Source organism: Anopheles arabiensis, chromosome 2 (genome assembly GCF_016920715.1).
Source record: "Anopheles arabiensis isolate DONGOLA chromosome 2, AaraD3, whole genome shotgun sequence".
NCBI classification, from domain to species: Eukaryota; Metazoa; Arthropoda; class Insecta; order Diptera; family Culicidae; genus Anopheles; species Anopheles arabiensis.
The window spans coordinates 8,102,032-8,112,181 of NC_053517.1; the positions used below are offsets into that span (position 1 = coordinate 8,102,032).

A 10,150-nucleotide genomic window follows, 5' to 3' on the forward strand; every position below is an offset into this window, starting at 1 on the left:
TGTTTAGTAATCTGACAGCTGGCACGGGGTGGGAGGAGACAAATACGAGAAAAATTACAACTCATTCGTCTGCTCGGAGTCGTGAAAGTCATGAATGAAAACAAAACCATCGGACGAAAATGTGCACAGTGCTGTAATATCTAAACCAAATCTCTCTTTCCCGCCGCAACGCATTCCACGTAGAGCAGACGTAGTGCAGTGTCTCATTCTTCCAACCAAATTATTCCAATTACGGTATATCGCTTTGTGTTGTTTAGCTGCAATTAGGGTGAGTGTGCTGAGGAAACGGGAGAGGGGCGGCATTGTTCTATGCGCTCGAATTGATTGTATCGTTTGTTCCCCTCGTTTCCCCTCAGTGAGCTTGCAAAAAAAACTGCACATCGAATGGCGGAAAGCATGGATACATCACACAAACCGAACCCGCTGGAGCAGAAGACCAATGCGCACATCGAGAAAATCTTCCTGATCACGCTGAACAAGAATCCGCAGAAAAACAAACAGTTCGTGTACGTGGAGGACGTGGCGCAAGGTGTCGACAGTGGGCTGCTCGATCTGGACGTGCTGGAGCAGGCGCTGTTCGAGCGGCTGATGCTGCCCAACCCGTCCGAGTATCTGATACCGAACAACATCACCACCTCCGACACGCCCCAGATTGCGGAAACGAAGGCCATCCTCTATCTGTACGGCTGTTTCGAGCGCAATGAGAAACCGGTCGAACCGAACGACAGTGTCGCGCTGGACAACCAGCGCAAGATGAAGGCGCTCATACTGCGCAACGTGTGCACCTCGCTGAAGCAGCCGGAGCTGTACGAGGGCCAGAACCTGTCGAACCAGCTGCTGGACATTTTCAAGCAGTGCAGCACGGACGACTACGCCGTAGCGGGCCGGTTCGTGTCGGAAGCGGTGAACGAAATATTCACCGACACGGAAACAGAATCCGAGGGGTTCGCAATCATTCGCGGCATTTTCGGGCCCATTTTTGTGGTCGTCATGAAGGCGTTGCGGGCGGCCTCGCTAATCACCATCGAGTGCTGGGTGATGCCGTTCCTGCAGGTGTTCCCGAGCGACAAAAACAACCCCCGGCTGGCGCTCATCTTTCTCGGCTACACGACCCCGCCGCCCGACTCGGACGGTATCAAATATTCCGACTCCCTGCTCGGCCAGCTGCTGTCGCTCTCGATAATGCCGCGCAACCACAACGGGCCGTACGAGTACTACGAGAACCCGCTCACCACGAACCGGTCGGCGGTGGACAGTCTGTCGTCGAACCTGTGGAACTACACCAAGCGGCATCTGGCGAGAATGCACGCGTTCGTGAAAAGCTTTCTGCTGCTCGGCGGCACCGTGCGCAGCAAGATGCTCGACTGGATCGGCCGGTGCCTGCATGCGAACGTGCCGCGCGGCCAGATCTGGAACACGCACCACGGCATGGGCATGTTCGGCAATCAGACCACCTCGCCCGACGCGTTCAGCATCAATCTGGCCGGGGTGCTGTTGCGCCTGTGTCAGCCGCTGCTGAAACCGCAGCTGAAGGTGCTGATCGTGGACCCGACCTACTGTGCCGTGAAGGAGGCGGACAAGGAAACCAAAGCCGTACACATGCTCGACGCGGAGAAGGAAACGTGTCTGCTGCCGCTGGAGGACGACAAGGAGCAGCGGCTCGAGGCGGACCGGTACAACTTCGTCACGGAGTGCTTCTTCATGACGCACAAAGCGATCGATCTCGGGTACCGCGTGTGCATCGAGAAGTTTTTCCGCATGAACCGCGAGCTGCACCGGCTGCAGACGATGTACTACGAGATGATGTCACAGAACGGTGCGGACGTGCCGAGCGATCTGATGCAGATGGTGTCCTCGCAGATGCAGCAGTTCCTCTGCCTGCAGAACGTGCTGCTCGAGCCGGAAACGGACGAACTGCTGCTGCAGTTCTACGAAGCATCCGCCATCTGGCTGACGCAGCTGAGCGCGCGCGAAGCGTCCCAGATCGACACGCTCGAGCCGGCGAAAGGGTTCTCGCCCCAGACGCAGCAGCCCGTCAATCTGCCCCTGGTCGGGGTGGCCGTGTCGCGCGTGCTGAAGTGCATTCCCGAGTACATCATCGAGAACATCGTGGGGTACTTGCAGTTTTCGCGCCACTTCGACAGCCGCTCGCTGCGCGTCGACGTGGACGCGCAGCGATCGATCTTCACGATGATACTGATCTTCATGGGCAGCTCGGAGCGCATCCGCAATCCGCATCTGCGCGCCCGGCTGGCCGAGGGGCTGGAGAGCCTGCTGCCGAAGGAGTCCGAGCCGGCCGGGTTCAGCCTGAGCGCCACGCTGTTCACTAACCATCCGCACCGGCTGGAAATCATTCCGAACCTGTTGCGCGTGTTCGTCAGCATCGAGATGACGGGGCAGAGCGTACAGTTCGAGCAGAAGTTTAACTACCGCCGGCCGATGTACGCGATAATGGACTACCTGTGGAAGATCGACGAGCAGAAGGAATGCTTCCGGGCGCTGGAGCGGCAAGCGATCGAAAACATCGAGGCGGAAGATCCGCCCATCTTTCTGCGCTTCATCAACCTGCTCATCAACGATGCGATCTTTCTGCTGGACGAGTCGCTGAGCAATCTGCAGCAGATCCGCCAGATGCAGGGCGCCCAGGACGCGGGGGAATGGGAATCGCTGGCCCAGACCGAGCGGCAGCAGAACGTGGCCAACCTGCGCAATCTGGGCATGCTGGCCCGGTTCGACAACATTCTCGGCCGCGACACGATCAACATACTGCAGCTGCTCACGTCCGAGACGAAGTCGATCTTTTGCCATTCGTCGATGGTCGATCGGGTGGCGGCCATGCTGAACTATTTCCTCCTGAACTTGACCGGCCCGAAGAAGGGCAACTTCAAGGTGAAGGATAAGCGCGAGTTCGAGTTCGATCCGGCCCGCACGGTGCTGGAAATCTGTCGCATCTACGTGAATCTGTGCGAGTGCGATGCGTTCTGTTTGGCCGTGTCGCAGGACGGTCGCAGCTACAGCCCGCAGCTGTTCGAGTACGCGGAGCAGGTGCTGAGTAAGTGGAAAGCAATTGTCTGGACGGCTTTTTGTGTTTTGCAAAGTATAGCCTTTGTTTTTTTACCATTCTAGCCCGCATCGGTGGCGGCCAGCTGATTGGGGAGATGCAAGAGTTCGCCCAGAAGGTGCAGCGCATCGAGAAGCAGCAAAAGATTGACGAGGAAGCGCTGATCGATCCGCCGGACGAGTTCCTCGATCCGATCATGTCCTCGCTCATGGCCGATCCGGTCATACTGCCCAGCTCGCGCATCACCGTCGACCGGTCGACGATTGCGCGCCATCTCCTGTCCGACCAGTCGGATCCGTTCAACCGGTCGCCCCTGACGATGGAGCAGGTGAAGCGAAACGATGAGCTGAAGGCCAAAATAGACGCTTGGATGCGGGAGAAGCGTGCCAGTCATGCCGCCACGTTAGCTGCCGCAGCTGCTGCGACAAAGGGCGGTGAAAGCAGCGAACAGCCCACTACGCCCGTAACACCGACGGCCGTCGCAATGGACGCAGACGAAACGGTCGAGAACCAGTAGTAATAGACACACGAGAAGTAGCGCAATGTTCTTTCCCTCCTCACTACTAGCCAATTTGCTGCTCCCGGTCGTCCCCCTTTCCCCCCCTGTACTCCCCATTCCACACTCCAGTGTCTCGGCCCGATTGGAAGCGTGAACGTGTGCTGCATTTTGGTTTTATATTCAAATTTAAGGTAGAGTTTATACACATGCGTTTGTGTTTGTTTTAGTTTTTTATGAACTCTAAACACTTTAGATAACTCTGTGTGCGTGTTCGAGGGTCGGGGAATCTTTATCGTATAATTCAATGGCACATCATCCTCCACAGGAACCCCTCCCCCCCAATTTTTAGCCTCTTAGTATGGAATACAATAAAGAAAAAAAGCGAAACGGATGTGAATGGGTTTCTTTTTTCTCTCTCTCTCTCGATATTTTACTAACTTAACATTTAATCTAATATCTCATAGCAGAACAACACGGGCGTCACGGGCTATCACTGGGTTAGCTTTGTCGCTCTCTCTGTCTCTCCCTCAAATAAACAGCTTAAACTCGCTCAAAGGCCACAGACGGCAGACGGCTCGGCTCTTTACCAGCCCAATCGGCACTGGGCCGTAGTTGCGCGAGTCGGAACTATTCTGCACATTGTCGCCCTCGATCCACAAGTGTCCCCGCGGCACAATAACAATGCTCGTTCTCGGTTCCGGATGGCTGTCCTCCTCCGGCAGTATATCCACCCCCCGCCCCTCACCGCTCATCGCCACGCGTCCCGTACCGTCCTGCTGCTGTTGCTGCTGCTGCTGCTTCGCTTGCGCTTCCTCCACCGAGTGGCTCACGTAGTCAACCTTTTCCCGCAGCTTGACCATCGCCTCGTAGTGCTGTTGCGCTTTCGCCCTCGGCAGGTGTCCATCTGCGTCCAGCTCCAGCTCGCTGCCACTGTCGTTCGCCAGCACCGAGGTGTAGATGGTGTACGTGTTCGAGAGCGGGTTCAGGTTGAACGATGCCCGTGTCATGATCCGATCGCCCGGCATGCCGATGATGCGCTTGCACACGTGCTGCACCGGTTTGGTGGGGCTTTTGGTGATGATAATATCGCCTCGCTGCAGTTTGGCGAGGCGCGGGGTAATGCGGTCAGTTATCAGCACGTTGTTCGTCATCAGGGTCGGTTCCATCGAGGGGCCAACGCACTGCGGAGCGGGAGATAGGTTGTGCAGGATTGTTGGACGATTATGTAAAGGAGACGGCGGCAGCGGAACAGATTACTTACCACAACGAAATCGCCCAGGTACTCGAAGGTGCAGTGGGTAATGCAGCCATACTGCACGATGTATCCACAGATGCCGAGTGCTTTCGAAAGAAATTTATACATTTAAACGGGTATCGTGTGTGTATGGTTTATGCTGCAAGCGCAAAATTAGTTTCGTGGACTATTTTCTGTTCGTTCCCGGGGGCGATTTGTTTACAAAATCGAACAATAACAAAGACAGCTGAGAAACTGTCATCGAGCCCGTACAACATGGCGAGGATTTTTGACACGTTCAAGTATCGCTGCATCTCGCTCATTTTCTTTATCCTTCTTTATCGTCTCCATATTTCTTTAGCCGCCTTATTTTTGTTGGCCATCTTGAACTCTTCAAAACCCTCGTTCGAAACGTAAAAAACCGTCACAACTACTTACAAAAAGCATCTCCAGCGAGGAGCTCACGTTTTTGTCCTGCGGGAGATAACGCCGGTGTTCGCAGCCCACTGCATTACGTTGGCGTTACGCGTAACGCCTGTGACCGCCGACCCAAGCAGCACTTTTGGTATGAGCTTGTTTAGTAACCCTTCAGGTCGGGATACACGGAGCGTAACCGTTAGAGTAATTTCGATTGTTAGTAACGCATTTGGAGTTGGTTTGCCGAAGCATATTGCATTAACATTCTGGGCTGTTTTGTCAATTAGATTACCTTTCCGCAAATTTTACTCAAACCCAACGGAAAAAGTAATTCAATGGATAGATTCAAAATTATTGAATGCTATTGAATATTATTGAATAGAAACTTAGCTCCATAGCTTCACTAGTTTGCTCAATAGAAGGCGTTTTATAACTAATCATTATATTGCTGTGGTAAGATCCGTGGGTGTCACCACCAATGACCATTATTGAAATCTAAATTGGTTCAGTTCAGAAGGTTCACATTGGAGTTTAGTATTTAAACTATTGTTTCGCCGTTCTAGTTCTAGCGATGCATAGCTTCACTGCACAATCATACATCTTTACAGAGGAAAGAAGAAAACTCTCAAAGGGACGAAATCTCCACTGTGTCGCTATCCCACCAACAGATGGCGCCAACATCATTTTTGATAGTTTTAGAATGCATCAGCCGTTTACCGTCTGCTAAATGATTTTTTTTATAGTTCTTATAGTTTGATAGCCCGAGCCATTTAGAGCCCGTTCTGTGGTCGTTTTGTGGATTTGTGGCACTTGGGGTGTTGAAACCCACGCGACCATTTAAGGTTATTTGAATTAGAGTGTTACAATTCACATTACAATTTGAACAATTTTGACGAAACACAATACAATAAAAGTATACCACGAAAACAGTGTGCAATATAGTGACAACAGCAGAGTGATCCACTGAAGAATAGAATCGTTCACCGATTTGTACGGACAATTGTTTTTTTCTTACCGTTAGCTTACAATATAACATAATGCAACACGCAGCCTCCAATCCTAACATTCCGCTTCAACACACTGCAAACACATATTTTCCACCATTGCTTCAATCCCAGCATAAACCAATATCCTGGCTTCATTAAGAAACGCGCCGAGCGCCATTTAATGCGCCATATGGCACCGTTCAAAATTCGCATCGTAACAATATCACCAGGTTCTTCAACGCCCCAAATCCAATTTGTACGCGCGTTCGGTGGGGGGCTGGTATTTCCATTTTATTTTTCCTTTAGTGAGCTGCTAGAGTCTTGAAACAAATTTAGGCGCAAACACGTACACGCGTAACGCAACCGACACATGGAAGGTGTGTAAATCAATCACTGTTCGTGCGACGTTTTCCGGGTAGCGGCCAATGCCACAGTTTACAACACCCACGAGGGGGTAGCGTCTATTATCAGCTCTCACACGCCGACCACGTTGCTAACGGCAAGTATGCAGTGTGTGAGGAATGTGAAACTAACATACTCTGTGCGGCCGCAACCGTTCCAAGTTGTGATGAAAAGCTGTGGTCTGTTAAAGCTTCACCGACACTTTTTGGAGCAAAGAATTTAAGGGGAGTTTAACAGTTGCTACGTCCAGCTTGAATTAAGCCGAGAGGAAATCGTTTTATCAATCGAGTATCAGCAAATAAAATAGGTCAAAAACGACCGGAAGAGAATTATCCCGCTGGTCTGGAGTGGGAGGAAGAAGCGCCGGCAGGAGTCACTTGATGAACAACTTCATTAACTCCAGCGTTCAAACGTTGACATGACATTTCATCATATGGATATGGATCAACAGTAACCGGCACCACACACGGCACGCAAGATTTCTTTTGAAGTGCCAAAGAAAAAGGGTAAACTTTTGTGAAGAGGGTAAGTGCTATCGTTTGTCACAACACATTAAAAGAGAGCTTTTTTTATTATTCTATATGTCATTCATATTAGTGACCTTTTTCCCTCCTGTTCATACGAACTGAAGTTTCCGTTCGGTTGTCAATCATACGTGTCCGCCTACGGATCCGCTTACAATCCGTGGACGCATCCGTCCGTCAGCCTGTCAAGGAGTTTAAGGGGGTCCATTCCCACGGTTCCATTTAAGCTGAATTCCATTACTGCCCATTTGCGGCAAATTCGTTCGTCCCAGCTAACCAAGCTTAATAATAAATAAACCTAAACTATCGCTTTCACTCATCCTCATTTCACTCACTCACTCACGGTCAATTAAATCGCTGTAAAAAGTTTGGCATCAGTTAATCCACCTCGCATGCCAGCGCTGCATCGTGTAATGGACACATCCCCGAGACCGCCAGTATCGCTGATCGTTACACATTCCAGCAGATCCGGTCGAGCGTGCATTGCTACCACCCGGCTTATCTATGTCCTGGTACTGGTTTGGTCTGGTCTGGTCCGGTCTGGAGTCTCTGGTCTGGTTTTGGGGGAAACATTAGAAAGAAATGCATTGTCCCCGTTTCCTGTCCGAGTGGCCGAGGAGGTCAAACCGCTTATCGGCGCTGGTCACAACTGCAGCGCATGACGGTTTTTGGCACTGTTACAAAAGTTCGCTTCGAAAGTGAGGAAGAAATCAATTAAAGCTCCCCTTTTTTGGGGTTCCGTCTGTTCGGGAAATTGGGAAAGCGCTGCAGCAATGCGACAGCAATGGTGTTTACGCCGTACACAGTAGCGGTGTTGGAAAGCATCACGATATTAAAACGCTTGCTTTAACACATGTACTTCAATAACATCGCAGATTTACACGAAGCTATGGACATGGATTTGGCTTCCCTGTGCCAATGCACTATAAAAGCGCGAAAAGATCGCTTTGAAAATCGGTTAAAAGATATGTTGCTAATAATGCGTGTACCACTCCGGGGCAGCTGGCGGCAAATAAAATCCAATGCCTCGCCGTCCATACCCATCGGAGAAAGGTAATTATTTATTGATGTCAGTCCGTTAAGCTTAAAAGCTTCTCCTAACACTGCTGCTGCTGCTGCTGCTGTCCTGTAGCCGGTGAAGCGACTGGCGGACATTATCGGGATTCCATTTTGCCGTTCAATCCCTGCCACATTGCAAAAAATCGACCCACGGACCGGGTTCTTTCACGACGGAGAGGATGTGTTTCTGTGGCTGTGTGTGTGTGTGAGTGCATCTTCTTTGCGAGTGAGTGCGAGTCTTGACTAAGTTGCTGCTGGGTGATGGAAACCGGTCGCTGTCTATCCGGACGTGCTCTACCCCATTCCAGAAATCCGTGGCAAAAGTTTGCAGGGATTAAAACCACCGCCGATAGCGCCTCCAGGTGAAGCTGGCACTGGCCACTATTCAACTGCGGCAATTGAACTCAATGACGAGCGGGCAGGATGGGGAGTTGGCGGAGGACTGATACTAAAAAAGGGTAAAAGGTAAAGCTTCTTAGAACTTCACACGAGGGAAGGATTTTGCCAGCAAGAGTTAAAACTAACAAATCAACACCATACCCATGGTTCCTGTGCCAGTGTTGGCCGCGGGTAATGAAGTTTCGTGGAAACACAGTAACAAGACTCGAGTGACGGTTTCGTTCGACTGTTGATATAAACAAAATAGTTAACTTTTGTGCTTTTGAGTAGGATTCTTACACGTACGATACCGACAATGGGAAGCGGAAGGGAAACGCGAGAGTCGGTGTTGATGATGATTAATTTATGGTCGATGGTGGAGGGCTACCCCAAACGTTTAATTCCATTCCTTCGCGTCTGTGGTATGGCGCCTTAAGACTGGGCGGAATGCCGAATCGATTTGGATGGATGATTTTCCACACCTCCTCTCAGCGTTGCCAGCCGGTGCTGCCACTTTTGAAATGTCTTGAGTAAGGTTGGCAAACTCCTTTCTTTACATTATGCATTAACAATCAACCATCCGTTCCTTTTGCAGTGGTTTCCATTTAAGAGCAAGACGATATCGGGAATCGATCGCAAACAAATATCCCAATAACGGGCCGAAAACCCTCCGACAGTGAGGAAGCGAAAGGAGTTGGTAGAACAATGAGCTGTGCAGGCGAGCAGGAGGGTGGTTGAATTCTTCGCTCAATGGTCGAAAGATTACGTACTCCTATCATAGACCGCATTGAATGGAAACGGAATGAGCGAGAACGGATAAGAAGGATATGGGTTATAGCGCTTCTAGCAGTCGGAACTAGTACACCTTTTTATGTGTTTGTTCCCGTGCTTAATCAACCGTACAAGCACACTCACTCTTTCTTACTCTTTCTCCCGCTTTTATTTCACTCCTTGTTCTTTTTATTTTGAGGGATTTTTTGTTTGGTATCCACGGAATGAAGTGGATTTACGGGCAAATGGTCTACAGTGGGATTGCAGGAGCACAAACAGGGCGCAAACAAACAAAAAAATGGCCCAACAACGTCAAGCTGTTTGGTCGTCCAGAATGGAATTAAATATTTACCGGGGTGCACTATTTGCAAACAGCTAGAGGCGAGGGAAAGGGAGCGAGGACAGCAGTGAGGCGGTATTAAACGATATTTGATGATGGACGTGTAATCTTGGTTGCTTCATCGGGTTGGTTTTTGCTACCGAGCTTTACATACTGTTCAGTGATGCTAACGAGGAAAAACAATGGATTTACTGTAAACGTACGATTATTATTGGCTTTCGAATAAGGAGCGGCTGGTGCGGAAGCGTACCCAGAAGGTGCACTTTATAATTAACTTTTGGCAATGTTTAAGCAAGGAACAAAAATGAGCAATACTTAACAACCAGTTGTGTTACTTATTGCATACTTTGAGGCGTAATCATCTGCGCCCGTCCAAAGCGCCTGTGATTATGCAATCTACCTAGCAGCATTATTTCTAATTTGAAAGGATGTTCATTTATCATACCTATCTGAAATGGAAATGGTTGAAAATGTTGTGC

At 50.2% G+C, this 10,150-nt stretch overlaps 2 protein-coding genes across 2 annotated transcripts; one reads left to right on the forward strand and one right to left on the reverse strand.

Annotated features, from left to right (window-relative positions):
• Positions 1-7: 7 nt before the first annotated feature.
• Positions 8-3,951, forward strand: LOC120894035 (ubiquitin conjugation factor E4 A). Its single transcript, XM_040296370.1, has 3 exons — positions 8-268; positions 357-3,052; positions 3,127-3,951. Exons 2-3 carry the CDS (start codon positions 385-387, stop codon positions 3,576-3,578), a joined length of 3,120 nt encoding a protein of 1,039 aa, XP_040152304.1. The 5' UTR covers positions 8-268; positions 357-384; the 3' UTR covers positions 3,579-3,951.
• Positions 3,952-3,972: 21 nt separating this feature from the next.
• On the reverse strand, positions 3,973-5,051 carry LOC120894036 (mitochondrial inner membrane protease subunit 1). Its single transcript, XM_040296371.1, has 2 exons — positions 4,822-5,051; positions 3,973-4,741 (listed from the first exon to the last, which is right to left on the reverse strand). The coding sequence occupies exons 1-2, from the start codon at positions 4,921-4,923 to the stop codon at positions 4,088-4,090; spliced, it is 756 nt and encodes a 251-aa protein (XP_040152305.1). The 5' UTR covers positions 4,924-5,051; the 3' UTR covers positions 3,973-4,087.
• Between the last annotated feature and the right edge of the window lie 5,099 nt (positions 5,052-10,150).